This window comes from Cyberlindnera jadinii (genome assembly GCF_001661405.1).
Source record: "Cyberlindnera jadinii NRRL Y-1542 unplaced genomic scaffold CYBJAscaffold_2, whole genome shotgun sequence".
Classification (NCBI taxonomy): domain Eukaryota; kingdom Fungi; phylum Ascomycota; class Saccharomycetes; order Phaffomycetales; family Wickerhamomycetaceae; genus Williopsis; species Williopsis jadinii.
Window position 1 is genome coordinate 1,085,321 of NW_017963653.1, and position 27,140 is coordinate 1,112,460.

Genomic DNA, 27,140 nt, shown 5'->3' on the forward strand with positions numbered 1-27,140 from the left:
CTTCGGTACCGCGCTCCCGTACAGATTTCTACAGAAGCTTTGTTTGTGTGTTTGTTTTTCCCCTATGGAAAACATGCACAAAGCCACAGATATGTCACCATTTCTGTCCTCGAGGGGAGTAATACCGGAGCTCTTTTAAAATTGCCTCTCTGTTAAGCTTCGTTCATGTTGACGAAATTGCGCAAAGATGACCAAAAGACAGCCACAAGGCTTCTCTTTCTTTTTCATTTTCATTTTCGTTTTCGTTTTCTGGGTTGCCTTTTTAGGATAGTTGCCCCAAAGTGGGTAAATGGTAAATATGTACCGTACGGTATTCGCTTCTTGTACGTGTGGTTGAATTGCTCATAAGACCTTGCATAATAACTCTCATGCGGATTCTGTTATAGTTCAACGCCATCCTATATAAGGTGTAGTCTTTTCCCATCATCCCCAATTCTACACAGTTTTAGAATGCTCCCCCTTTTTTGTCTTGTTTCTTGTTTAGTTAAGGTATCTACATAGACATTCAAAAGCATATAAACACAATGAGATTCTCACTTGTTGCCCTTGCTTCCACTTTGGCAGTTGCCAATGCTATTCCATTCGATATCGTCAACCTTCTCTACAAGCGTGAGGACAGTTCCGACTCTGCCCTTTCCTGGTTGAGTTCTCTTTTGAATACCACCAACTCTACAAACTCATCCATCGCATCAAACTCCACCAACACCACCTCTTCTGAGGAAGAGTCCGACTTGACCACTATCAAGATCTTCTCATTCTCCAGCAACTTCACCGAGATTTATGGTTCTGTCAACGCTACTGCTGAGGCTTCTAATGCCACTTACTCAAACTCCTCAACCATCTCCATCGAGGCTACTGTTGATGACATTTTGTCAATCTTGAACATTGCAGGTAACTCCTCCAGTGTTGAATTCGTTGCTTCTGCCCTGGGTAACAATTCATTGAGCGCTCTGTTGAATGCCACTGATCTCTCCAGCTATGTTTCTTTGGATTACGAGGAATTGGCTACTTCTTTCAACGACTCTACCTTGCCATTGTTGTACCAAGCCCTTGAGGATGACTCTGAGGATTACGATGCCTTCGTTATCCTTCTTGAGCCAGTTTACCTCGAGTCCGCCGCTTTCTTTGTTGACATCACTGCAAACATCTCTAACGCCATTGTGTTTGCTCCAGAGCTCACAGCTGAGAACTTGTTGAGCGGTGGTTTGCTCGACTTGTACAACGCCATTGTTGTTGCTGCTGATGAGGACAACGTTTTCGACACCGAGGTTGTCTCTTCCCAATACATTTCCCCAGCCTTCTACTCCCAGAGAGTTGGCGACCGTTTCGTCTCTTCCGCTGTTACTCTTGGTAAGGTTACTCGTGGTGAGGCCCAATGGTTTGTCACCGATGCTTCATTCCCAGACTTTGGTGGCAACTTCACTATCACTGAGGACTCAACTGTTCCAGAAGTCCTCGTTGTCGAGACCGTTGGCTCTTCCTCTGCTGACTTGTTGGCTGCTTTGCAAACAACTCTCATTGATGGTATTGTCTTGTCTGCTGGCTCCATTGATGACTACAGTGCAGCATTCATCGAGCAAGCTTCGATCTTGGCTGAGTCCATCCCAGTTGTCTTTGCTTCAAGCTCTGAGCTTGATGTATTGACCCCAGAAGACGTTCCAGTTGAAGCTGCTTTTGCTGCTGGTTTGTTGTCCCCAGTCAAGGCTAAGGTTTTGCTTCAAGCAGCTTTGGCTTCTGACTTGGATAACGAAGCTATCTCTGAGTTGTTCGCTGTCGCTTATGGTGGTTAAACCAATCATTTGATACCCCAGATATACCCATGATAAACACATAGCTCATCGGTTATGAGATGGTTACAATCATCCTGCATTCATTAACTGTGTGTTTTCCTTTTAAACTTCTATTCGTTCCGGTGAGATATTGTGATTTCAGTATCTACTTTTTGTATTCTCTTTCCTTTTTTTATATAGGTTTATTATCGTTATTATGATCAACTCACAATTCGCATCAATGTAGCATGCTTTAGCTTTTTCCAAGCTTTAACCATTTAGGAATCTTTTTACCGTTGTTGTGTGTGGAGCTCTTTGTTGTTGGAGAATTCACCTTCAAGGACTCTATCTGTGTTGTATCATCTGCATGAACGTGGTTGAATTCCTTATCCAATTTAATCTCTTCGGCTTCTCTCATATCCTTGGCCTGTTGTAGGAAATCAGGCTTTAGAAACGGACCATTTACCAAGATTTGTGATCTGAACAATAACAAGTTTCTTGCGTCCAATTGAGTTATCAATGGTTGTGTTGAAGTGACTAAGACCTCGTGTGGATGTGGTATGCTCAGCTCAAACTCAACATTTTCCTTAGCCAATGAATTCGAAACAAATTTGTACAAGTCTGCATTTGTCTCATTTGGTTTGAAGTTAGCCTGTAGGAAAGACTGGTCTGGGAATCTTATTCTAACTTCAACGTTATTTATACGACGTTTTTGGGCCTCTTTACGTATTCTTCTCTTCTTCTCAGAGTCGTGTGCGTATGATGATAACATATTTTGGTACTGACGTGCGTGTGACACAGAAAGTTCATAAACTTCTTCGTCTGGTTGCTCAACTTCAAGAGGAGTTTCAGATGCCTTGAAGACGTAGACATGCTTAGGAACTTCCTTTGGCTCTTCCTTCATTGGCTCTTCCTTCATTGGCTCTTCCTTCGCTGGCTCTTCACGGTCAACTGGCCCATCGATGTCCATCTCATCGTGACCGGTTTCATCTTCCACTTGAGAAAAATGGGCTTTAATCTGTTGCACAAGAACATTCTTATAGGCTTCTTCCTCTGGCGACAGTTTTATCTCCTCTGTCTTAGCTGTCTCCATTGTCGTATCTGTATCCACAGTTTTGTTAGAATTTTCCACATGTACTGCACTTGGTTCACCAGGTTGTTTCTTTTCAATAACAGTTGGTCTGTTAAAGCTTATTCTCAGCACACCGTTATTCTCAACACCAACTTGAGATAATGTCAGATCTAAACACTCGACTCCTACTGTCTTTGTAAAGGTTTGAAACTTCAAATCATAGCCAGCATCCAACATAGCGCCCAATTCACTCTGCAGCATCTCAACCAGTTGGCCCAATGTCATACAATTCGACAACTTTCTAACCACAGAGTTCTGCTCAAATGGACTGTTTATGAACTGGACCTTGACATTTATGTCCTGTTGTCTCTTTGATTTTGAAGGCTTCAACTCCAACTTAGCCCCAGCTGGTAAGTTCAGCAGTCTGAATGGGAGTGAGTTGGAGATCTCGCTGTTCTTATGGCTAAAGTCATCGATTAGTCGAGTTCTGGACAGAACATGTGCGGCAGAGATTCATACTAACAATAACGCAAAGGTGGCGGAATCCAACTTGAAATGAGTAGCTACTCTGTCAAGTATTTCAGCAGCTGGAGTACCAGGAGATGTCTTAACCTTTAGACTCTTGAGACCATATACCACAGTGACGGCAGACATCGTTACCTCTCCCTGCTGCTTCTTCCTACGCTTTCAACCTGGTGTATCTATGTGCTTGCTCGTTGTACGTTGAACGCTATTGATGTATTCGCCTCAGCACCTAACAAACGATACGGTATGTGCGCGTACCGAGAGTTATCGGAATCATTGGACTTTTTCTGACCAACTTTCCGACCCTCAAAGAAAGCAAATTGAAAAACTACGCGTAAAACCCGCCGGTACGGAAAAAGCCGCGAAACAACGATGACGACAGCGACACAACGACAACAACCCTTTTTTGGCGATTCGTTTTTTCTCTCAGCGTCTTTTCGCGGAATTCTTGTCGCTTCTTGTCGTTTTTGCTCTGTGTTTATTTTCTGTGCTTTTCGGCCCTTTCGTTGTTTTTGTGCTTCTCTTCAACAAGGAGAACTTCTCTCAAACACAGCAGTTCGAGTATCCTGTTTTAGAACACTTAGAAAATGGTCTCAGTTAGTAATTTGTTGCTTTGTTTTTATTCTGATGGATAATTCCATTCAACGGATTTTTTGGTTTCGTGTGCTCTTCTGTGCCTTTGTTATTGATCCTTTACTAACACCAAATACAGGAGGAAGAGTTTTTGTATGTGTGGTTTTCTCTCTGGTTGATCCGTGCTGGTGGGAGAAGCATATTTTCCTTGGTTTGATTCGATGTGGTTGCCGGATCATCGTTATGTTGTGATGAAGTACTAACACATGGTTGTGTAGGAAATCGTACCCACAGATTGCACCACCGGGTTCTCTACCGGGCCACCCAGGTTACCTCAACGATGAACAGCAAAAGAAGTTGCTCGACTTTAGAGAGCAATTGAAGGCGAAAGGTTATGAAAAACGTTTGGATGATGCCACTTTGGTAAGTGTTTCTTTCCCTGATGCCGCTGTTCTACCGCCCTGCCTCTCTTTAAGGTGAAGAGGCGGTGTAACAGTAGTGTTGATCCTATGTATACTAACACGTCTCCAAGTTGCGTTTCCTTAGAGCTAGAAAGTTTGACATTGCCCTTGCCTTGAAGATGTATGAGGAGCATGAGAAGTGGAGAAAAGAGTTTGGTACCGACACCATCCTGGAGGATTTCCACTACGAAGAGAAGCCGATCGTTGCCAAGTACTATCCACAGTACTACCACAAGACCGATAAAGAAGGTCGTCCTGTGTATATCGAGGAGTTGGGCTCCGTCAACTTGACTGAGATGTACAAGATCACCACCCAGGAGCGTATGCTGAAGAACTTGGTTTGGGAATACGAGTCATTCACTAGATTCAGACTTCCTGCTTGTTCTAGAAAGGAGGATTACTTGGTTGAAACGTCATGTACCATCATGGACTTGAAGGGAATTTCAATCTCAGCAGCTGCCCAGGTGTTATCCTACGTGAGAGAGGCTTCATACATTGGTCAGAACCATTACCCAGAACGTATGGGTAAGTTCTACTTGATCAATGCTCCATTTGGTTTCTCCACTGCCTTCCGTCTGTTCAAGCCTTTCTTGGACCCTGTCACTGTTTCAAAGATCTTTATCTTAGGCTCAAGTTATAAGACCGAGTTGCTCAAACAAATCCCTGCAGAGAATTTGCCAAAGAAATTTGGTGGGTTGTCCGAAGTATCTGAAGCTGAAGGTGGATTGTACTTGTCCGATATCGGCCCATGGAGACAAGAGGAGTACATTGGTCCAGAAGGTGAAGCTCCAAAGGCTTTCTCCCTCTAAATCTGACTACACATCGTTTCCTGCTGTTGGTTTATAACTTGAAATAAAAGTCAGAGCCGGTATATACCAGAGGTGCATACAACACCCTCTTGCCTCTTTTTACTGTTTTGTTTCGTGTTTCTCTGTCTTGGTCATAATTTAAGGATTAGCTTATACAACTGAATCGTACAGGATTATCAGTATTACAAGAATAGTCTCAATACATGTTTTGGTTGACGTTAACACCGCGTTGTCTCTGTTTCTGATGTTGCTGGCGCTGCTGCTGATGTTGCTGCTGCAGTTACGGAGGAAAAACACTATTTATGTTTCCACGGAGATTGTAACTAAAATGTGCGCTTGTATGGCAAATACCCTAACATACTCCCTCCTCACTATCCAGTATAAAGACCATCACGATGTTCCAGTTGGACTCATCTACGTTACGGAAGGAGCTGGCATCGCAGGAGGGGAGATTCAAAGGACAGGTTCTGGTATCAAACAATGGCGCGGATGGTTTCTACTCATCAATGTTGACAATAGACGACACAGGTTCTCTAGTATCAAACGACACCACGAAGCTGGTGACCTCGTTGCACTCGTGTCAGTTACAGATCTTGGAGGATGCCTTTGTGGTGAAGACGTATAATGGCTTGATGACTACGTTGATAAGGTGTCCCGACACAACGACGTTTGTTCAGCTGTTAGCAGCTCTGTTGTTCTGGCAAAGTTTGAAGCCTAGAGGAGTTATAAACAAACGTCTTACCATACCATACAGCTTTGACAAATCGTTGAAGCCAGAGAATGTCCTCGTGGCTAGCTGTAAGTGCTTTGGTCCCTTATCTAAACATTCTGGGAAGATCGATGTCAAACCAGGTCCTCAGGTTCCAATATTCCCCGGGTCTCATGAACAGTGGTTTAGTGCCATGGCTGTGTTGAAGAGTAACGGTGAATTGGAATTGATTAACGAGAACGATGGTAAAACCTTGTATGTTTTGGACTTGACACTTCTGTTGAGAGATGAAGTCAGAGAGCTGCACAACTCGATATTTGAATCTTCGAATTACCTTTACGTTGGTATCTTGGATGACCTGAGGAAGAGAATGGTTGGGCCATGTGAATATCAGTCTGAACAGGTCAAGACGATATTCAAAGATTCTGTGAGGGGCAGAAGAATCATAATGGAATTCCCCTTCAAAATTGACGTTGAGGATTGGCTTGTCGCGTTAAAGTCGTTTACAACAAGACAAGCCGTTGGACTCTCGCAACAGCATACGTTACGTGTCTCTAGGAAACTCGAGTTCAATATTTTGGAAGTGGATTTGGAAAAGGAATGGAGAACTGGGGCAAAGCTATACTGTGAAGTACAAATGTGGGGAGCTCCATGGTTTAGAACTGCTATCGTTGACAGTGATACATGTGCCTTCTACAGAGAGGTTTTAGAATTGGACTTACCAATGCCCACCAGAAAGTTCCGTGTTGTGATGAAAGAGGCAAGTGCAAACCACTATCAACAATCAGACGTTGTCTTAGGGTCATCGTTGGTGGGGTTTGAGAAATATGACGAGAACTTACAGAGAGTGCCATTAAGTGCACCAGATGGATCACTGATTGGACAAATGTGTTTCTCTGTGAAGGTATCAACTGATTATGTTCTACCACCAGATAACTTCAACCATTTTGAGCAGATGATCTTGAACTGTGATTTAAAAGAACTCTTACTCTACATTAGATCGAAATCTTTGCAGGAAAACTTACAAAGCACCTCGGTATTACTGCTGGATATATTCCAATCATTGCAAAAAGAGGGTGAATTCTTTTCTACTCTGATCGACCAGGAGATTTCCAAAATCATGGGATCTACTGATAAGAACATCTACAACACCCTCTTTAGAGGCAACTCACTGCTGACGAAATCAGTCGAAATGTTCAACTTAAGAGTGGGTCAAGAGTACTTGGAAAAAGTTGTTGGAAAGTTTATCATTTCAATACTGGCAATGAATGAATGTACAGAGATTGATCCAATGCGACTCAAATGTCCTGATGATGAAAAGGCTGCTATCATTGATAAAAACTTCAAAGTCCTGCTGGGATATACAGAGCAGATTTGGTCCTTGATTTACACAACGTCAAATGACTTGCCAGCCACTATCAAACAGCAAATGACACTGCTTCGGAAAAAAATTGAAATGTATACCTCTGATATTGACATTACACTCAACTGTATCACTGGTTTCATATTTTTGAGATTCTTTTGTCCTGTGATATTGAACCCAAAATTATTCTTCTTGACTTCAAATCACCAAACAGGTGATCCAAAGAGAACTTTGACTTTGATATCCAAGATCCTATTGACTTTCTCCAACAGAACGAAATTTGGAGCTAAGGAGCCATACCTGGCGAAATTCAATGAGACATTCATTGATAAGCATAAAGCTGAACTCCTTGAGTATCTCGATAAAACCACTGGTAAGAAGATGGATTTTACAGAGCGTAGGGTGAAACTATCATCTTCCTTAGAGAGGCCAGATATCATGTTTATCCCTAAGGACATCTTGAAGGAGCTTCCAACTGTGCCTTTCCTCATTGACAAGTACTTGAGAATTGCACAACTCTCAGATTTGTTGGCAAAGCACCCTCCTCGTGTTGAAATCGATGAATTTGGCTATTTCGAAAACAACACTAGTGGCAACGGCGTTGATAAAGTCAGCAATAGGAAGTCTCTGTACAAGATTGGCTCGCTAGAATTTGAGAAGCTGATGCCGAAGCACGACGAATGCGTTCCCAACGAAGACTTTGAGTTTGGCTCAGAAGAATTCATCAAGACTCTCTTAAAAACTTCGGACAGTGACCAGGTCTTCAACTACATGAATGCCGGATCATCATTGAAAGATTTAGTTCGAGAATCTGACAGATTGTCAAACAAAAGGGCAAGACTATGCTCCAAACTTTCAGACTCCGAATCGCCCAATGACATCAAAGACATGGCAAAGTACGCTGAGTATGTGCTCTCCACTGCCATTATCAACAGTTCTGGGAAGATCAAGAGAGCTTCGCCCGGTATGACCGGCTTGAAGTACCTCAGGCAAGACGCTGCACTGAACCTGAAGCTCTCCTTCAAGAACCAAGACGCTTCTGAATCGCTATCGAACGATACCAAGACGAGCCGAGACACTTTCAACTCATCACCAAAGAAGAAAATATCCCGGTTGATCAAATCGGCTAGTATCAACACGCTATCTTCATTTTCAACCACCGAGGAGAAGAGAAAGTCAAGAACTTTTGGCAGCTGGTTCAAAAAGAGACTATAAGATACCCAAAAAGGGGGAAACTACTTGTATCACTATAATATAATAATAACTTCGTGCTATGGTTTCTGCCGTTGACGACGTAACATAAAAATATCAGTATAACCGTCAAAACGCCAAACTTAAATAAGGAAGAGTATAAATTGTTTGGTCTGTTCTATTCCTACAGTCGAGCTCTTCAATGGCACAGCATCAGAACAATCTTCTCATCCTTTTCAAAATTCCCCATCTGACCATCAAAGTGGGTTTGTTTTTTCGAAATGGATATTTTAGGCCATCTCGGGGCGCCTAACAAACCAACTCGCAAAGTTGGCAATGAGCAAGCCACCAGCCACAACACAACGGGCAGTGAAGTATGGTCCACGAAGCTCACAAATCCACTGCAGGAGTTCATTTGGATGACACTGGGAACAGAGTTGTTGGTGGTTCGCAACGTTCAGATGGCTCTGTACGGCGTGTTGTGAAAGTACGACCCGGCTTTACGCCCTTGGAGGATACCAAGAGAGTCAACGTGCGTGAAATGAGAGGAGTAAGGACCCAGGATGAACCAATCAGCTGTTCGAGGGATGTTAGCAAAGGCACCCGTGCTCCGAAAGCATTTGGCGGCCTTGAGAGCCTGCTTCGAGCTAACAAGGCTAGAAATGAGGCGAGTCAATGCTCAAATAGAACCAGGGCTACAGTGGTGGAACATTCTGGTCCTGATGATCTTGGTGTCAATGAAATCACCAAGGAGCTCCAAGGCATGGGCATTGAGAACAAACCTCTGGAGGATGAATCCGATAGGAAGATACTCTCTTCCGGAGGAAAAGAGGTTCAACCAAAGGGTCAAAGCACTGGTGGGAAGAGAGCCCCATATCGTCCACCAAGAGCTACAAAGGAGCAATTGAAACGTTGAAATAAGCTTAACATCTCACCCAAAATATCTTTCAATCTACTTTAAAATACAAAGTGTCAAACACCATTAAATGTTGTCGTTGTTGAACATGTTTTTGTATGTACAGGTACCATAGAATAACTCCTCTCTCGTGCATGTCTACTTTCTCCTCTCTATACGATTTCAAACAATCTCCATTCAGTTATTGGACTGTTGAATTCTAGAGATGTATGTCTTAGATACTGTGTTCCATGCTCTCATGTACTTCTCCAAACATTTCTCAACACAATACTGTACAGTAAGTTAGTAGTCATTCTAAAAGTTCCCAGAGGTCTAGAGACACATACATCCTCGCCATTAGCAAATGGAGCCTTCTGGCATTGTTCAAAGCAGTTCTCAGTCATCTTGTTCACCAACTCGGTGGCATTGGCAACTGCAAGCTCTTGGGCGATTTGTTGCTTGAGCTGCTCCTTTACATCGTTCGAGGTGTTGACAGCAGTAGCTGTAACTGGAGTAGAAGAGGATGAAGAACCACCGAAGAGACCACCGAAAGCCATCTTTGAAATAAATGAAGATGAAAACTACAATCAAATCAGCACTTCGCAAGAACAAACTCTCCGATTCGTTGGAAAACTTCAACCCTCAGGCTCGATGGTGGTGTTTGGATGTGTGTGTTAACCAAAATACGTTGCCATAGCAATATCGTATCTACATACAAGTACGTATTGAATTTGATAGCAGTACATTTTCTTTCTTTGAATATTACAATGCCCTCCAGGCCTTATACAATACCCCACGTAGTCATCACACGATCAATAATAGACCAATTGATAAGCACATTATGGTAGCCAATGTATTTAAACTGAAATTGGCTGCTTTGCCTATTGGTGAAGCACCTGCTGCAGCACCGTTACTCTGTTGAACTGTCAGTGTTGATGAAGTTCCGGTGCTCGATGAATCAGAGGATGTCAACGTTGACACCTTTGGGGTGCTTGATTGTTCTTCCGCTGAGCTCGTCTTTGTAACTGTGGAGTCACTTTCTTGTTCTGATTCTTTTAAAGATCTACTTGAAAGCGTTGATGAGCTGGTTGACGATGAAATGTGAGAACTGTGTCTTGAAAATGAGCTCGATACCCCAGCATCTGTCTGAGAGCTCTTTGAAGAGGAGGAAGAAGACGAGGAAGAAGACGATTTTTGCGAAGAAGATGATGACGATGATGAAGACGATGATGATGAGGCCTTAGTGGACGATGATGATGAGGCCTTAGTGGACGATGATCCCTCAGAGAGTGATCCACCTTCAGACAGAATTGAAAATTGCTCAACGCCTTCTTCGTATCTGCCATTAACTTCACCGTCAACGGCTTGGATTGAGGTCCACGAACCTGACTCATCACTGTAGACGTACTCAGAGCCTGTCGAGTAGTCAGACACGATCACGCTCTTAACATACATTGAGTATGGACCTGCGCTGTAATCAATTTCACCACCGGCCCATTCGATCGTGCCAGCAGCATTAGATGGATCACCACCAGCCCAAATACCAGTTACAATGTACATTGGAGTCTGTGGATATCCCTGTGGATCATCGCTGTTGATCGTTCTGATTAGAGTCCCATCGACGTAGAAATTCAACTGGCTCTCTGTCCAGTCAATTGTGTAATTGTGGAACTCATCCTGTGGAGAACTCACTGCATGGAACTCACCTCTGGTATAGGTTGTGGTGTTACCTTTTGAAAAGTAATTTGTTTGAACCTCAGTGGTATCACTCCCAATCCACTCCAGATCAATCTCGTCCAAATCATCACTCTGCAAGTAGAAAGATGACACCACTCCTCTACCAGGAGCAGCTTTCAAGTTTGCCTCGACTCTTCCAAACATGATGTAGAAGTTTGACTTCAATCCTGGATTATCGTATCTCTGTTGCAAGGTCATCTTGACACCTTGATCAGTGTACGATATTCTATCTGCATGAGAATACGCATCAAAGTAGGACGACTCCTCTGTGAAGTCTATGAGAACCGTGGAGCCCAACGCCGTGTCAGCAGGACACGTTTTCTCCAACGGATTACAACTTGTATATGACTGCGCATAGGCTCCAGTCAGAGCAAATAACGACAATAATGTTGGCTTCATTAGCATGGTGTGTAGTAGTCTTGTTCTCCTTGTTAAATATGTCCCTATCACACTATCGCTCTTTCTCTCTGGCTATTTCCTTCAGCGTATACCCTGAGACACTTTCGCTCTAAAGTTGCACAGTCCTCTCAAACTTGTTTAACACAAACGTCAGAATCTTGACACAAAACTAACCTCGGGACAACGGTCTGTCCAAAGAAGGAATCACACCTGTATTTAAATCAAAAGCAATCAGCCCCTCTGTCGAAAGGAAAGTAAGATGGAAAGACTAATCCAAAAGCCAGGACCCCCAAATCAACTGAAGAACAAAAATAAACACTCGCAATGCACTGGAACTGGTGCGCATCGGGCTTGTTCTCTCATCAAATGCTATGGTGTGTACGCATGGTTTAACCGTTTGTCTTTTGTCCAAAGGCACAAGGCAGGCCTCGTCATGCACAGAGCTGCGTGTCGCGACAGAAGCTTTCTCAGCGAGAATGGACACGTCTGAAAAGAAAGAAAAACACACAATTGTCGCTGGTGGTCTTGGTGGGTTGTTACAGTGATTTTAGTTGATTCTGTCATGTTTATACACTATAGCAGGATGACTGGTAGAGAGATCTGCTGTGTGTTTCCCCCTTTTTTATTCTGGAAAAGGCTCTCTTTTGGGGGTCTTAAACTCCTCTTGATCCCGTTCAGATCTACGCTGAAAATTATGATTTCGAGTCGCGGCCTGGTGCTTTGCCTGTTTGGGCCCAACTGGCAACAGCCAGCCTAGCAGCCCCAAAAATATAACAAGAGGTATCGCATGGACAAGCACCGTAGAATTTACTGTGACTCCACAGGGTAAAGCAATGGGTGTTGCCTCTACGAAGGATGACGGTTTATGGTGTCATTGCACATTGCCATCGTCAAGGTTAAACAAAGAAAATGGTTCAAAAATAGAAACCACGTTACGTATAATGCAAACACGATAATTCTGTCATTCTTGCTGGACGGCGGAGGCTATGCGACACGACGCGTGCATCTGACCTTCCTACTGCGCCTCTTAGATTCTCTAAAGGGGACCGTTAACGGTTGGCGGTGCAAGGTCAAGAGCATGAACAGAAGGAGTGCTTGGGGAGATGTATGTCCATCCTGCTGCTTATGGGTTATCTAAAGACTTTGGCTGGAGGCTCGAAGCGTATGATACAGGTGGGTGATTACGGCCCAGACTGCGGTAGATCTTGATTGTCTTTTGCGGTGATGGCCTTGCGCTGTTCATCTGTAGTTAACAGTTAACGAATAGAGTGAGGTGGATGAAAACGGTTCTACCCTGTGCCTCTTGCGGCTTCATTCAATTGTGCAAATCCCTGGTATTTCTTTGAATAGTTGTATCCATGGGGAATAGACTATCGGTGTTTGATTGTGTAGTGCGAGTGGTAACATAGGTGTAGATTATGCACGCATCTCGCTGGACCTACAAAGGTTTTACACGATTTCACCACGAATGTTGAAAAGAATTACTAAACGAACATTGGAGATTAATTGTTTAGAGATGTGGACCGGAATAAAGTGCATTAGAGCTTGGTTAAGATCTTTGGCCAGATAATAAAGCAAAAATGACTGTTTTGTCACGGGTTTAGTGTGCAAATAAGCGGTTCGAGACATATCAGAAGTGCAATAGCTCAACGGCTATGAATTACTTGAGGAACTAAAAGACATATAGTTGAAAAAGTAGTGTATTGCTATATAAAGTGGTATAAATTGGCCCAAGTCAGGCCCAAAGTGGATTTTTATTACAATATTTATCCATTTTATACACTACTTTTACAAAAATTAGACACCAAGATTCTTCAGTTAACAAATTTGACAACACAGCACAACAATAAAATAAACACACCTTCACCGTTTCAATGCATTATTAAAGAACATGACGTTATATAACACGAGATATATGTATCCAATTGTTTTACAAATCAAATAACTCTCAATAGTCATGAAGACCAATTTAATTGATGTGACACCGCCGATTATATAATCCCGATCGCATCTTTAAATAATTATCAGCACCACCAGCGTCAGCTGAAGTCAACGCAATTTATTCTGGCTTCATCCACTTAACAACATTGACACTATAGCCCATAAATACTGGCCATCGTACGGTTACCAGAACGATCCTAACTAATCATCTGCTACAAATATTGCTCCCGATGTAGATGATGTTCATTATGCAGGCTTCAAAGGTGTTGATGAGGAGATAAAGCAGTCGCAACATCAACGTGCGTCAATGATACGCACCAACGTATACCGTGCGCCCTTCTTTGAGCAAGCATTCACCCCCAGGAAAGGTTCTCCCAACTGAAGAATGCCATTGCTGGCACTCTGAAGGGAACAACAGCATCCCTTAATATTGTTCATTTTATCAGCATTCATCAGCACTATTTCCATAACGCTTTGTTGCAATGGCCTATAAGCATAAATAACACAAAAGCCGTCACCGTGTTGTCCAGGTACAAAAGCACAAGCTAATCGAAGTTGTAAAGATCACCAGCCATTCTAAGTGAGCTATACATTGTTCGTTCATAGTTGGCTGACCACTAGACAATGTCGCTCTTGAGCAGTGGATTTGACAACAGCACAGCACAGGAAATTGCATCTTCACAGTTTCTTCACTTGTTGGACTTTTTAAACACCTCAAGGGTGGGCTCTGCTCAAAAGGCCGCTGGCATATCGTTTCAGACGTTCTTCTCTTCATTGGTAGTATCTGGCTTATTCTGTGTCTTTCAAATCGTGGCGTTTAGTCTCTTGAGAACCAAGTTGAATAACATTTATCAACCCAACTGTTATTACATACCAGACGATGAGAAGATTGAGCCATTGAACGAAGGATTATTCTCATGGGTACCATTCGTGATATGTGCTCCCTTGAAAGACTACTTCAGTCTCGGACTTGACTCGTACTTCTTCCTAAGATACCTCTCGTTTCTCGTGAAGTTGTTCCTAGGGTTGGCCATCTTGAATCTTCCTGTATTAATACCTGTCAACTACGTTTCGGGCTACAACTACTACAAAGCCAATGAGATCATACAGTACACTAATGGCACATTTCCTAGAGTGGATGGCTTGGATTGCATTTCAATGTCAAACATTGCACCACTCTTCTCTTCAAGATTGAGCGTACATTTGACTATGGCAATGATCTCAATTGGATGGTTTCATTTGCTCTTGATCTTGGAGTTGAACCACTATGTTAAACAGAAGAACACCTACTTGTCAGAGATTTCTAAATTCGCCCCATTATATCAACACCGTGACTACAACAATACAATAATGATTGACAATGTACCACGTGGGTTGTTAGATAGAATGAAATTGGCAAAGCTATTCAACTCGCTCTGCGGTGCTAGGATCAAAAATGTTTGGTTTGTGTATGATTATGGTGAGATACAAACATTGTACCAAAAGGAGCAAAAGATTGCTGACAGATTGGAGTACTTACTCACTGCTCATATCACATCAAGATTCTTTGAGCAAGACAACTCAGCGTTGATCAACGACAACACTCAATACAAGACAAATTTCTGGAAGTTTGTCTGGTATAATTGGAAGTTTGTCAAGTTGGATTTCACCAATGGATGGTCCAGGCCAAGAATCAAGTTCTGTTCCATGATGACGAAGTTGAAGCTCACAGAGAATGATTATAAGATTAATCATAACTTGTTGGCACAAACGAAGTTGCGATTGATTGCTAAAGAGAAGAGTCCTTTGACTGATCATAAGTATAACAAGGTGTTTATTCAATTCAAAGATCCATTCCACCTTGAGATCCTTAACCAGATTCAACTCTCTGGTACGATCAACGAGCTTGATAAAACCTTGATATACATCAATCCTAAGGACATGATTTGGGACAATCTCGCAGTTCAGAGTAACTTCTTGTGTTTTGCAAGGACATTGGTAGGGAATGTTCTCACGTTCTGTGTCATTATTGGATGGGTGATACCCGTGGCATTCATAGGTCTCATATCTCAAATGCCCTATATGACAGCATTGATTCCATTTCTCTCCTGGTTGAATTACCTTCCCACGTATGTCACAGATGTCATTTCAAATTTCGCTTCAGTAATACTCTTGATGTCTTTAGCAGAGTTGGTGCCTCATATATTTCGATGGATCAGCTTCATAAAATGCAAGAGAACAGGCGCAGAAGTTGAGCTTGACGTACAGAAGGTGATGTTCATATTTCTCTTCATTCACCTTTTCTTGATCGTTACAATTTCATCAGGGTTTACCGTCATTGTTGAAGGGTTAGTCAATAATCCAGTCTCAATTCCAAACATCCTTGCTACGAATTTCCCCAAATGCTCCAATTTCTTCTTCTCTTATGTGATCATTCGAGGGTTATCGTACTTTGGGAACAATCTTCTTCAAGTGTATCAACTCTTTTGTAACGTCTTTGTTTACCCATACATTGATTTCACTCCTCGTCAAAAGTTCAACAGGATTTCGTCACCACCACACTACAGATGGGGATCTGTATACCCAACCTTTGCTGTTTTGGGATCAATTGGCTTGGTTTATTGTATTCTTTCGCCGTTGATTCTTGTATTTTGTATAGTTACATTCCTGTTGGTGCTCTTTTCATTCAAATATACATTGAGGTACCAATACAGCATGGAGAACGTGTCTGAAAACTATGGCCAACACTTCCCAACAGCACTTTTCCAATTGTACTCGGGGGTATACTTCATGGAGGTTTGTTTAATAGGTTTATTTGCACTTTCAAGAGATGAGAATGGCATGGCCAATTGCCTTTGTCTCTCACTATTGACATGCTTCTTGCTTGTTGCCACAGCTGCTGCTCATCACCAGATTAAACAAGTATATGGCCGACTATTGGCAAAGAATACACCTTTAAATATGAGCCGTGATGCGTCAACCTTTGATGAACTTGAATCTCGCTCTTCTGAGTTGAACCTGCACATGTACAACGACACATTTTACCGACAGTGCTTCCAACACAATCAAAGGGTCATATGGGTGCCCAAAGATTGTTATAATGTCAGTTCTGATGAAGTTATTGGGCTCTGTCAACGAGGCGTGGAAACCTCCAATGCATCGTGTGAATTGACTACCAATGGCGATATTCTCGTGTTCAGCAATCCCCCAGATTACACCATCTTGTAACATCGAATGATCATGATCTCTCGTTTTATTCTCAATCTTGTATATCCGAATCTGTAGGTGTTGAAGTAGTTGGCTTTATGCTTGATGTAGTTGTTGATTGTACTGGTGTTGCCTGGGACGTAGTCTGTGGAACAGTTGCCGTAGTATTAACGGTAGCAGCAGTAGTAGCAGCAGTAGTAGCAGCAGTAGTAGCAGTAGCAGTAGTAGCAGTAGCAGCAGCAGGCGTAGTTTGCTGTCTAACGTTTTTACTTCTTGGCCACATACTTGGTAGTCTAACAACTTGCGATCTTGGTTCGACACATCTCTCGATGAACCAGCTTTTCAACCTTGTCTCTATGATACTACCGATCTTTGGAACATTTTCCAGCTTAGAACGGGATCCAATTAGTGATTTCACGTTAAACTCCAAACGGAAATCAGGTGCAAAGTTGAACATTAGAGCTGTTCCTTTGCCTTCCAAGCTCTCAACATCCGAGTTTTCCCCTACTGTTATTAAGGAAACCGTCAAGCAACCCGAGAATCTCACGATTGATACACTCAGCTGCACCGGTAAGATGGCAGTCAAAGGCTTTGGAGAGTTCAACAACAGGTTTGTCTCGATTCCCAATGTTAGAGTATCAGCCAAATCAACGTCGATCATCGCTTGTAGATTGCTCAGATTTTGAGGATTCTTCCTTATACGACAGTTTGAAAAGATTGGGTAATCATCACCAATGTCAATCTCCGTTATCTTGATCTTATCCAAGAAGTCTGGCAATGGTGCCTTTGTCAATGCATCGTTTAGAGAATGAACAATGTTATCGGAGCTCAACGCTTCAGTTCTGAACTGGCTGATTGTTTGAGCAATCAGCACGTTAAACCAGTCCAGGGACTCAGGCGAGTGTGTCTCAACGTTATAGTACGTCTTCTCCAGGATCGAATTGATGGCCTCCATTCTCTGTTCCAAGTCATTCGTGGATGAGGCATCGATCTTCTTCACAATGGGGTTCTTCTTCGAGTCCTTCAACGAGTCCGAGTTCGCCTTTGTTTCACTGAAGACAAAGAACTTGAGGAAGAATATAATCACCACGATAACGCTCAATTGACCAACCAGTAAACCCTGGGTAAACGACCAACTGCTCGACGATTGTGTCTGCAGTAGCTGCTTCTGCAAATGTAAGGGCAGTGCCTTGTTGAGGTACTCATCCAGCGTGATCAGCGTGGCCTGGGCACCTTCCTGGATGACCACTGTTGTCGGGTTGTCGTTATCTTGCACTTTCACGTCCATTATTAGCCAATTGGCGGTGTTTCAGTTCTAAGGAGATGCACCTGTCTGGGAGTAATTCAGTGTTGTACGGTATTTTCTTCATTTTTGTCGGAGCGCACAAGCAGCGAGCAGAAGGAGATCGAATGTTGGCCCATTGGGGGGAGGTTTGGGCTGTATTGCTATGATTGTGGTACACATTCACTGGGAGCTCTGTTAGCTTGAACAATGGGTATCGTAACCAGATCAATTACACCGTGCTACGATGAATACTGACCAAATTAGCATTTGGCCAATACCATGAGCACAGCATGCTGAAGAGCACTCCCCAAAACTTCCGAAGATGAAGCGGTGGCTCAATGGTAGAGCTTTCGACTCCAGTTGGAATAGTGCAATCGAAGGGTTGCAGGTTCAATTCCTGTCCGTTTCATTCTTTTTGCATTTTCAATCCGTTTTTGTTACGTGTCACGTGACCACATCCGGTTCACACACGCAACCAATAACAGCGGGCTAAATCCATTTTACGCTGGCGGGTAAAGTTCACACACAAATTTGTTCGCGGGCTGTTTTCTCTTAGGGAAAATTTTGTATGGCGGGTTTTCCCCTTTGCTTTAGCCGGTGGGTTTTTGGTGGTTGAAAATTGAGAGAGAGCCCAAAGGGAAAACAAGAACGTTTTTTTCCTCCCCATCAACTCTTTGTCGTTAGCTTGAACCAGAAAGGGAAACTACGGAAACGAAAGATGGTGAGTATAGCCAGGGCGAGTTGAGCAAAGCAGATGGCTCTGTCATCACGCGACGAGGTTGACGATGTTATTGGGGCGGAAGTGATGACGGTTGGCATCTGTTTTGGCATCTGTTTTGATGCGAAGAAGGAAGGGGGCCAGGAGCGATGTTGAACTAACACAAAGCACAGTCATTCTACTCAACAATCTACAACACCATCTTCAAGAGAAACTCCATCTTTGTCGGTACCATCTTTGCCGGTGCATTTGTCTTCCAACCAGTGTTCGACTCTGGTGTTACCAGATGGTACGAGTACCACAACAGAGGCAAGTTGTGGAAGGACATCAAGGGCAAGTACGTTGGTGGCGGAGATGACGAGGAGGAGGACGAGGACGACGAGTAAATGTTGTCGCTAGGATATTCATGAACATAGAAAAATCAGTTGTGCTGAATCCAATCCACGCTCTCTTTTAAACCCACTGTTGATCAACATCACATTACAGAACACATTGTCCATCTACAAAGTGGTTTAAGAAGGAGCACTCAGCACACGTACACACACTAGTCCAAAAAAAATGATAATAAAAATCAGAGATATAACATTGTGACTTGGGTAGTAGCTACCCAAGAGCATCAAACTGTACATGATTCAATTGGTTAATTTAGCACAGTCGTAGAGGCTTAAGTAGTTGAACTGTAGTGGTTGGTTATTGGCTGTGAAAGTTTGGGCAACCGGGGCTCAAAACCAATGTCACGTGACAATATTCCAACGCGGTCACGTGACCAGGATCCACCGACGCGAAACGTTGTACGCAGCGACGCGTTTTATCCCATTCTTTCTCTCATCACTCCATTGTCTCTTGGAGAAGCAGTGGTGAGAATCGGCCAGTCATGACCAGTAAGCCTTCCTTGGACTTTTCACTGGATAAGCTCAACTTCCAGAATAGATTGCTGGCACCAAGAACCTCACAAGCGACCTCGTTACTGCGTCCCGGCACACAGAGAGATGGCTCTAAAGAGGTTCACCTCGCAAGTGGCAGGGTTATAACGTTGAAGAAAAGGACACCCAAGCCACCAGTTTCGCTAGAAGATGCTATCCATCAGGATAAATCCGATTACGGGTTCAGAATAAACGAGCTGTACGCGAAGCTGGAGGTTGAGGAATTAAAGGCACAGAGGCAACCGGCATCATCAACCACTACTGAGAATGGCGCTGATAGGACAAAGAGTAAGAAGAAGAAGGCTCGGAAATCAAACATCAAGGGCTCAGAGAAGCATACTCTATGGGCAGAGAAATGGCGACCAAAGACCTTCTTCGACTTTGTTGGTAATGAGCTTACAAACAGAAAGATCTTGACTTGGCTAAGACAATGGGACCGTGTTGTATTTGAGAAGAACCTCAAACCAATGACCACTGAGGATGAGAACTCGAGCAGGTTTACTGACCCCTTTGGCAGGCCTGAACGAAAGGTTCTACTGATCACAGGTGCCCCAGGACTGGGGAAAACCACAGCAGCTCATGTCATTGCTAAACAAGCCGGCTATGAGGTCATGGAGATAAACGCAAGTGACGAAAGAGCAGGCCAAAGAGTTAACGACAAAGTCAATAACTCATTGACAACCTCAACATTTTCAGGTAAACCCACATGTCTCATTGCAGACGAAGTTGATGGTGGTGCAGAGTTTGGATTCATCAAAGTGCTGATGGACATCTTGAACGATGATGCAAAATCTGTAAAGAAGTTGCAATCGTTGGAATATTCAAAATTCAAAGCTCAAAGTGGTAAGAATAGACCAAAGTTCTTACTTAGACCAATCATATGTATCTGCAACGATGCCTATGTTCCGGCACTGGAGAAGTTGAGGCCAAACGCAGAGATGATCACATTCCAACAGGCAACCGAAGCGTCTCTGATGGACAGGCTAAGATTCATATGTGACGCTGAGAACGTTTCATTGACCAACTCACAGCTAAAGGAGATTGTTCTGCTTACAGATTATGACATTAGAAGCTGTGTCAACCTGTTGCAGTTTGGTGGTGGGTTAAATACATCGAAAGACTCTAGGAAGAAGGACTTCCAAATGACATGGTATGGATTGGTTAATGAGGTGTTCAGAAGGAAAGCGAAGATGTCACCTAAAGAGCAGTTCACGCATCTTGCACAGCTGCTCAATGTCTCAACCAATATAGACAAAGTTGTCCACGGGTGTTTCCAAGCCTATCCTGGTGTCCACTTCCAAGACGTTGCGATGTCCAAACCAGCAAAGATCAGCGATTGGTTATACTTTGGAGATAGAATGGGCCATGCTCAATTTGAGGCAATCGGTGACTTGAGCTATTACCAATCACAAGTTGCGTTGCAATTCTTCAACATGTTTGGTGATTTGGGTAATAGATCTAGCATTAAAGTGAAGAGCGATTGGGAATACTTTGAGAGAAGGAAACAGACGAGCAACATTGTGAAACAGGTCTACACACGGTTGAACTCCCAGCTACGGAGCATGGTTTCAGAACGTGAACTGGCTACTTTGGTGCTACCCTATTTGGATTATATCATTACGCCAGAAAGGAAGTCAATTCATCATATGAAGGAGGGCGACAAGCTGAAGATTGAAAATGCCATAGCTGCAATCCAAGGATTTGGTCTATATCTAAACAAGGGGAAGGATAGCGACTATAATGATATATTCGTCACTTTCCCCGACATCACACCTGTTACAAGATTTGACAGTGGCAGTGTCAAGAAACAACAGCAGAGGCAAACACAGGTATTCCCAACATTGCTGAAAGAGATGGAAGCCTTGAAGGCCAAGAAGAGGGCATACGCACAGATGGCTGAGGGAGATACCAAGCAAACACAGAACATCGACGACTTGAAGAACCAGTATACAAAGATGACAGAGACTGAAGCCAATACAAAGAAGCAGAAAACAGATGTTAAGATTTGGGTTAAATACCACGAAGGGTTCTCCAATGCTGTGAGAAAGCCTGTTAAATGGGAAAACCTATGGCAATAGTCTCTGAATAAACAAGAATGACTAATTGGCAACGTGGTTGATGATATAAGTAGCCTCTCTTGTACCACTACACCATGCGCCCATCACACATCCCGTTCCATCCAATATGGTGTGCTCACCTGCGAATCTAACGTTACCAAAGCCAGTTTCGAACGCAATTATGGATTGTAATGGATCATCACCGGGATGGCACGCTGTATAGGAGCCACGTTGGTACGGGTCTTGAGTCCATGGACTCACCAAGACGTTAATTGGCTCAGGAACTTGCTCTGCATTGGCCAACTTGAGAACCATTGGTCTCAGGTATTCCCACGCATACTGAGGGTTTGACTCCAGATAGTCGGTGAGAGGCGACTGTGTCAACACAACCAGTGATGGGATCTTCTGTGTGGTTGCCATGTTAACAAACAGCACTGGATGTTCCCACGTCTTTGGCTTGTCGGAGTGTGGATAGTCTGGTATCTCAGAGCCTGTCTTTATCGCTTGTAGAAACCCACTTGGTGGTGATGCTAGCACGGAGAACCTCTCACAATCCGTTGGCCAAAACACCTCGTCGAACTCTAGAACCACCTTACCCAGAGCTCCATAGTGCATCTTCTTCAAAGAGTCGGTAATAGCCAAGGGCAAAGGTGGATTGAATTCAATATGTCCCTCTGAACCTTCCTCTAAGTGGAGGATGGATTGCGGGACAGACACAATGGCGTAGTCAGCTTCAAACTCATCACCAGCAGTTGTAGTTACAACCACTCTCCGACCTTTATCGACACGACAGATGGACTTCACCACGGCTTGTAGTTTCACGTTCGCAAGGTCCAGCTCGTCAGTGTGTCTCTTCAGCACCTTGTCGTAGTGCAATGCCATGGCATTGCGTCCACAGTTATCCACGGCTGCGTACTTATTACTAGTGCACTTTGTCTCGGTACCATGCCATAATTCAACCTCTCTTGCTCTCTGAGAAGCCTTTAGGATCTGTTCATCTGATAAGATGTTCTTCCTCTCTCTGAGGTACTTGAGCACCACGTTGTAGAGCGAGTCGTCCTCATCCAGATCTCGATAGCTTTCCAGCTCAGAGAACTTATAAATCTCCTCCATGATGGGGTCAATGCCCAGCATTGGATCGATCTCGCCGTCTCTGTCGATGTATTTGACTGGCGCATCGTTGAAGTAAAAGTTCAACTCCTTCGACAGGCCCACCTCTTCGTCAAACAGCGGATTCTTCAAAGTCTCATGGAACCAGCTCGCACCCATGTCGTACTTGCCATTCTTACCCTCGACAGTGTGTAGTCGGCCTCCTAGCCGATCCTTTGCTTCCAGTATCGTGTATCGGATGCCCTTCTTTTGCAGCTCAATAGCTGCTTTGATACCGGCGATTCCGCCACCAACAATCACAACTTTTGTATCCACAGGCATCTATGAGAGCGTAGGTGTCGACTGGCTATCAGAGGCGTGTGATTACTGAGCTTTCTTCCTGTCTCAACGCTCGACACTCTGCGTGTTCTCGTCCAGGCTGCGCAGCCAGTGCCTGGCTTTGAGCGTATGTTGTGGGTTTTGGCCTAACCAGGTGGTTAACACTGTTGCCGTCCAAGCTCGGGAGACTGAGCGCACTGCTACAGAGAGAAACAGAGAGAAACAGAGAGAGGGAGAGACAGAGAACGCTTGTGTGGATGGTGATGGCTTCAATTGGTTTGCTTAAGCACTTAGAGTCAGCATTGAGCAGCTTATCCGTCGGTGTTGATGCCCAGTGCGGTGTGCCAGGGCATCGGCACCCGAGCGGATGGGCCGAGAGCCGGGATCAAAATCGCATCATCGCCATGCCCATAAACTACAACAAAGTGCTGAATAACGAATGTTTACTTCTCTAAGACATATCTTAAATACAAAACCAAGACAGACACAAACAAACACAAACAAACACCATAGTGCCATAATCCAGATGACACTTATATGAAAAAACAAAACTCAAACAAAACACACGATGCTATATGATGTATACCACCATGGCGATGGTATGTAAGAAGCCAATAATAATATGACAGTGGTAAACGTAGTAGTGGTGGTGGCAGCAGTGATGGCTAGCGAGCCACTAACAGTGCTCTTTCAAAGCAGTTGCTGGGATGACAACAACGGAGCTTCTTCTCGTCAATGGGACGGGCTTTGGGTCATGGTATAGGTCATGGTCCACGGTGTTTTCCTCGTCACTAACCAAGTCTGCAAACGAGCAGAAGTTCAGCTTGGTTTGATCCGAGTAGTCAACCTCCTGCTCCGCTTCTTCCCCCGTTCTCTGTTCATGAACCACGTCACCGTGGTTCACCTTCTCCTCAGGCTCCTCCTCGCCTCCTTCCTCTCTCTCCTCGCCAGTCTCGTTGCTCAGAACAACGGTCAGAGTGTTCTCAGACTGGTGGAAAGGACAGCCCGCCATGGAGACCGCAGAGTGTCTTCTCTTACACAGCGGGTGGCCTGAGGGGCCGCAGATGAGGTCGAAGTGGTCAGCGTTATCATCCTGAGCAGCTGCGGCGTCCAGCACGCTTGGAACCAACGCCTCCTGGGTCAGATGAGGTATCGATCTGGCGGAGGCAAAGCTCTGTGTTCTGGATATCGGCTGCATCACCGATCTCTCAAAGATCATGCTCGAATTCAACGACGACGGCTGTTCGCAGTCGATCTGCGCCGGCGGCTGCTCTGTGTAGTTGTTGTTGAAGGTGACGCCCGTGGTGTCAACGATGTGTGGGTTGCTGCCGTTGGTGGTGCTGGAAACATCACCATGGCGGTCCATGGTTGTGGCCTCAGCAGGGTGCCCGTGGATGTGTAGCGTCTGGCGAAGACGCCTCTTCAGCGCCTGCTGCTGTTTCTTGAGCGTGTCTGAAAGACCGTGATGGTCGGAGCCACGCGACGTTGTACTTTCACTCATTGAACGATCTGTTACGAATTGATATCTATGCCTCAAGCACTTGAACTGGTTGTTACAAATACGCGGAGGGGCTTCTGTATATAAACGGCAAAGGGGAAAACACACAACCACCAAGATTTTATACGCTGTTGCACAAATTAGCGCAGATGCTACTTGATATCCCACACTTGAAATGGATGTGGATAGGGCTTTAAACCACAGCTCAACATTGCATAAGTGTTGTACCTATGTGTCCACTACACTGAAGCTTCACATCCTAAAAGTGCCACTTTGAAGCGCACGGAGCAGCAGAAACAGCAGAAAAAGAAAGAAGAAGCAGGAAATAATCAATGTACGTCTTATTACAGTTGCATGTGTGTAGAAAAATCTCATGGTTTTCTGTTGCAGGCTTCTGTACACGATTTAGCAAGCGGTTGCGAAGGGGACGGGGGCACACGCCGACACAGCGAAGGGGACGGAGGGAAAGGGGTGGCCAGGGAGTCGCACAGGGAGTGTGCCAGGGAGTGTGCCAGTGAGTGGCAGAGAGAGCGGGACGATGGCAGAAACTCCCGCAAGAGCAACCTATTTTTATCTGCCCGTTGCCATGTGATTTACCCGGTTGAAAATGTCGTGGCCGCGAGCGTAATGCGGTGGGCGGAGAGGCCCCCTTGCCTTTCATTCCAGTGACATATTAAGTCCAGCTGAATCGCATACGCTTATTACGTACTGGGCAGAGTGATGGTGCCATTACGAAACACAGGATACAGCTGGTAGGTTTAAGTATGTGCTTCCAGCTCTGCTCCATTCAATCACACATTGCTCCAATTCTGGCGCATTGCTAAGGGCCCGGAGGCGTACTGAGCAGACACTCGCCCACGGCAAATTGCGAGCGTGAGCATTAGCAACGGGACGAAAAAAGCACGAAAAGGAAAGAGTTGGGGTCACGGCAACGAGCTGCATGCGATTGCCGGGGGGTCTTTTTTAGCCTTTTTTTCATACATCAGAAGGACTTGAAAGTTTTTGTTGGGTCACCAGAGAATTCCAGTGGTGAAGGAGGGGGACTCTCCACCGTCGCAGAGCAACAACATCTATCGCCATTGGACCCCTGGAATTCTACAATTGGTTGAATATGGTAATACGTTGTTGATATATACATCACGGGTACATCAGCTTGGAGCTGGAAGAGTCGTCAAGGCGGCCGCGATGGGCAGTAGGGCCACGCCATCTGACGATCAGGCACCGGGACGTAAGCCCGGTGGAAGACAACGACGTGACAAAGCTAAAACTGTGCGTGAGCTGAAGATTCGCTGCATTCAAAGTGATCCTAGCGTAGATACACCCGGGAACCAAAGTTCTGTAGAAATGTGAACACGACGAGTACAACGCCGATGGCCTCACCCTTTTCCCTCGTTGCACAAAGTTTCAAGCAAGCTCGTCATGAGATTTTCTCGTGCCATACAGACTTTCAAGGTTAAACTCCAAACTTGGCGAGTTGCCAATTATAAAGCCCTCTTTTGTTCAATACTCCAGTCCTGCTCTGTGGGACCATAGTCCCACCCTTTCGTGTGTGCTGCTCATTCTCCCAGCTCTTTCGAAAGCTTCAGACATCGTAAAATCTGAGAGATATATGCACATTGAATAGAGCCACACATGAAGTCATACATACACAGCGTGGGAGTCATAAATACACAGCGTGGGAGTCATACATACACAGCGTAGGAGTCCATGGAACTGATTGCCGATGACTTGTCGTGTGGATCATACTGTAGGGGGGATTCGACTGGGCGTGGACGGGACTGATGTGTGGGTATGTGTGTACAGTTGTGGTGAACTGAGCCCTTCTCACAGGCTAGTGCTTACATGGTCCATTTCATATGACTCAGGGGTTCATCACTCTCCACACTTTTCTGGAATAGTCCTCGTTATCGTTCAAGCTCTTGATCTCTTCCTCCTCTTCGTTGAAATGGCCAACATCTAACCGTTGATCAACGTAGGTGCTGTCACCTCTGCGGTCAATGATCGGTGTTCCAAAATCAGTGGAAACAATGGACATCTGTCTGCCATGCGGTCCCATGCCATGTCCAACAACTGTATCATCGCTGGATTCGTTCTCAACACTGTGTTGAGTGATGGCCGCATCGTTCTTTCCTTTCATTTGACTCTCCAGATCGTCATCACTATCACTGTCATCATCGTTGTCATGTGATCTCTTGAAGAAACAACAGTATACTATGGATGCAATGATTCCCACGCAAACAACACCAACAACTGTAAACACACCGGCCACTTTCCCTGCAGAGTCAAAAAATGAGTCGTTGTTATTATTATTCTTCTGAGAATTGTTTGAAGCGTTGACGTTAACGTTCGATGCGGAGCTTGAACTCGGATCAGTGCCGGTGTTGGAAGTTGAGCTTGCCATAGAGTCTGTGCTCGTATAAGAAACAACAACTGTTGTGTGTGCGGTGACAACCTGTGTGGCAGACTCAGTCGCCACGGACGTGATGTACGATGTAACGACAATCTGTGAGCCGCTCTGTGTAAGTGTCGTTTCACTGGCGGAGAGGGTCGTTGTTCTCCATGAAACAGGTACAACGGTGGTGGTTGGAACAGCCGCTGTTG

At 44.5% G+C, this 27,140-nt stretch overlaps 15 protein-coding genes and 1 non-coding gene across 16 annotated transcripts; 9 read left to right on the plus strand and 7 right to left on the minus strand.

The window, feature by feature from the left end:
• Positions 1-524: 524 nt before the first annotated feature.
• On the plus strand, positions 525-1,790 carry CYBJADRAFT_171509 (uncharacterized protein; the record flags this gene model as incomplete). The annotated part of the gene is made up of 1 exon (XM_020216230.1): positions 525-1,790. One exon carries the CDS (start codon positions 525-527, stop codon positions 1,788-1,790), a length of 1,266 nt encoding a protein of 421 aa, XP_020072636.1.
• Positions 1,787-3,537, minus strand: UBX4 (Ubx4p). Its single transcript, XM_020216988.1, has 2 exons — positions 3,365-3,537; positions 1,787-3,304 (listed from the first exon to the last, which is right to left on the minus strand). The coding sequence occupies exons 1-2, from the start codon at positions 3,493-3,495 to the stop codon at positions 2,023-2,025; spliced, it is 1,413 nt and encodes a 470-aa protein (XP_020072637.1). The 5' UTR covers positions 3,496-3,537; the 3' UTR covers positions 1,787-2,022.
• A 391-nt stretch (positions 3,538-3,928) lies between these two features.
• On the plus strand, positions 3,929-5,504 carry SEC14 (phosphatidylinositol/phosphatidylcholine transfer protein SEC14). Its single transcript, XM_020217315.1, has 4 exons — positions 3,929-3,962; positions 4,079-4,092; positions 4,218-4,362; positions 4,472-5,504. Exons 1-4 carry the CDS (start codon positions 3,954-3,956, stop codon positions 5,207-5,209), a joined length of 906 nt encoding a protein of 301 aa, XP_020072638.1. The 5' UTR covers positions 3,929-3,953; the 3' UTR covers positions 5,210-5,504.
• Positions 5,505-5,671: 167 nt separating this feature from the next.
• BUD2 (GTPase-activating protein BUD2) lies at positions 5,672-8,561 on the plus strand. Its single transcript, XM_020214437.1, has one exon. The coding sequence runs from the start codon at positions 5,716-5,718 to the stop codon at positions 8,494-8,496; it is 2,781 nt and encodes a 926-aa protein (XP_020072639.1). The 5' UTR covers positions 5,672-5,715; the 3' UTR covers positions 8,497-8,561.
• Positions 8,562-8,730: 169 nt separating this feature from the next.
• Positions 8,731-9,537, plus strand: CYBJADRAFT_166312 (uncharacterized protein). The gene has a single exon (XM_020214438.1). It carries the CDS (start codon positions 8,849-8,851, stop codon positions 9,386-9,388), a length of 540 nt encoding a protein of 179 aa, XP_020072640.1. The 5' UTR covers positions 8,731-8,848; the 3' UTR covers positions 9,389-9,537.
• Positions 9,538-9,565: 28 nt separating this feature from the next.
• Positions 9,566-9,924, minus strand: TIM13 (protein translocase subunit TIM13; the record flags this gene model as incomplete). The annotated part of the gene is made up of 2 exons (XM_020212520.1): positions 9,566-9,658; positions 9,709-9,924. 2 exons carry the CDS (start codon positions 9,922-9,924, stop codon positions 9,566-9,568), a joined length of 309 nt encoding a protein of 102 aa, XP_020072641.1.
• Positions 9,925-10,171: 247 nt separating this feature from the next.
• Positions 10,172-11,509, minus strand: CRH1 (transglycosylase; the record flags this gene model as incomplete). The annotated part of the gene is made up of 1 exon (XM_020213578.1): positions 10,172-11,509. One exon carries the CDS (start codon positions 11,507-11,509, stop codon positions 10,172-10,174), a length of 1,338 nt encoding a protein of 445 aa, XP_020072642.1.
• An 828-nt stretch (positions 11,510-12,337) lies between these two features.
• Positions 12,338-12,797, plus strand: CYBJADRAFT_50503 (uncharacterized protein). The gene has a single exon (XM_020217738.1). The coding sequence runs from the start codon at positions 12,369-12,371 to the stop codon at positions 12,639-12,641; it is 273 nt and encodes a 90-aa protein (XP_020072643.1). The 5' UTR covers positions 12,338-12,368; the 3' UTR covers positions 12,642-12,797.
• A 2,006-nt stretch (positions 12,798-14,803) lies between these two features.
• On the plus strand, positions 14,804-16,914 carry SPO75 (Spo75p). The gene has a single exon (XM_020214439.1). The coding sequence runs from the start codon at positions 14,831-14,833 to the stop codon at positions 16,649-16,651; it is 1,821 nt and encodes a 606-aa protein (XP_020072644.1). The 5' UTR covers positions 14,804-14,830; the 3' UTR covers positions 16,652-16,914.
• Positions 16,680-18,034, minus strand: MMM1 (ERMES complex subunit MMM1; the record flags this gene model as incomplete). Its single annotated transcript, XM_020214440.1, has 1 exon — positions 16,680-18,034. The coding sequence occupies exon 1, from the start codon at positions 17,916-17,918 to the stop codon at positions 16,683-16,685; it is 1,236 nt and encodes a 411-aa protein (XP_020072645.1). The 5' UTR covers positions 17,919-18,034.
• A 205-nt stretch (positions 18,035-18,239) lies between these two features.
• CYBJADRAFT_t33 lies at positions 18,240-18,324 on the plus strand. Its single transcript has one exon. It is a non-coding gene; the product is annotated as a tRNA-Trp (tRNA).
• A 488-nt stretch (positions 18,325-18,812) lies between these two features.
• QCR9 (ubiquinol--cytochrome-c reductase subunit 9) lies at positions 18,813-19,001 on the plus strand (the record flags this gene model as incomplete). The annotated part of the gene is made up of 1 exon (XM_020212312.1): positions 18,813-19,001. A coding segment is annotated over one exon (189 nt), but the record flags the coding sequence as incomplete, so codon positions are not given.
• Positions 19,002-19,861: 860 nt separating this feature from the next.
• On the plus strand, positions 19,862-21,634 carry CTF18 (Ctf18p; the record flags this gene model as incomplete). The annotated part of the gene is made up of 1 exon (XM_020212201.2): positions 19,862-21,634. A coding segment is annotated over one exon (1,773 nt), but the record flags the coding sequence as incomplete, so codon positions are not given.
• A 42-nt stretch (positions 21,635-21,676) lies between these two features.
• Positions 21,677-23,041, minus strand: FMS1 (polyamine oxidase; the record flags this gene model as incomplete). Its single annotated transcript, XM_020212284.1, has 1 exon — positions 21,677-23,041. A coding segment is annotated over one exon (1,365 nt), but the record flags the coding sequence as incomplete, so codon positions are not given.
• A 565-nt stretch (positions 23,042-23,606) lies between these two features.
• CYBJADRAFT_50520 (uncharacterized protein) lies at positions 23,607-24,670 on the minus strand. Its single transcript, XM_020217739.1, has one exon. It carries the CDS (start codon positions 24,540-24,542, stop codon positions 23,718-23,720), a length of 825 nt encoding a protein of 274 aa, XP_020072649.1. The 5' UTR covers positions 24,543-24,670; the 3' UTR covers positions 23,607-23,717.
• Positions 24,671-26,400: 1,730 nt separating this feature from the next.
• CYBJADRAFT_161019 (uncharacterized protein) lies at positions 26,401-26,940 on the minus strand (the record flags this gene model as incomplete). Its single annotated transcript, XM_020213579.1, has 1 exon — positions 26,401-26,940. The coding sequence occupies one exon, from the start codon at positions 26,938-26,940 to the stop codon at positions 26,401-26,403; it is 540 nt and encodes a 179-aa protein (XP_020072650.1).
• Positions 26,941-27,140: the final 200 nt, after the last annotated feature.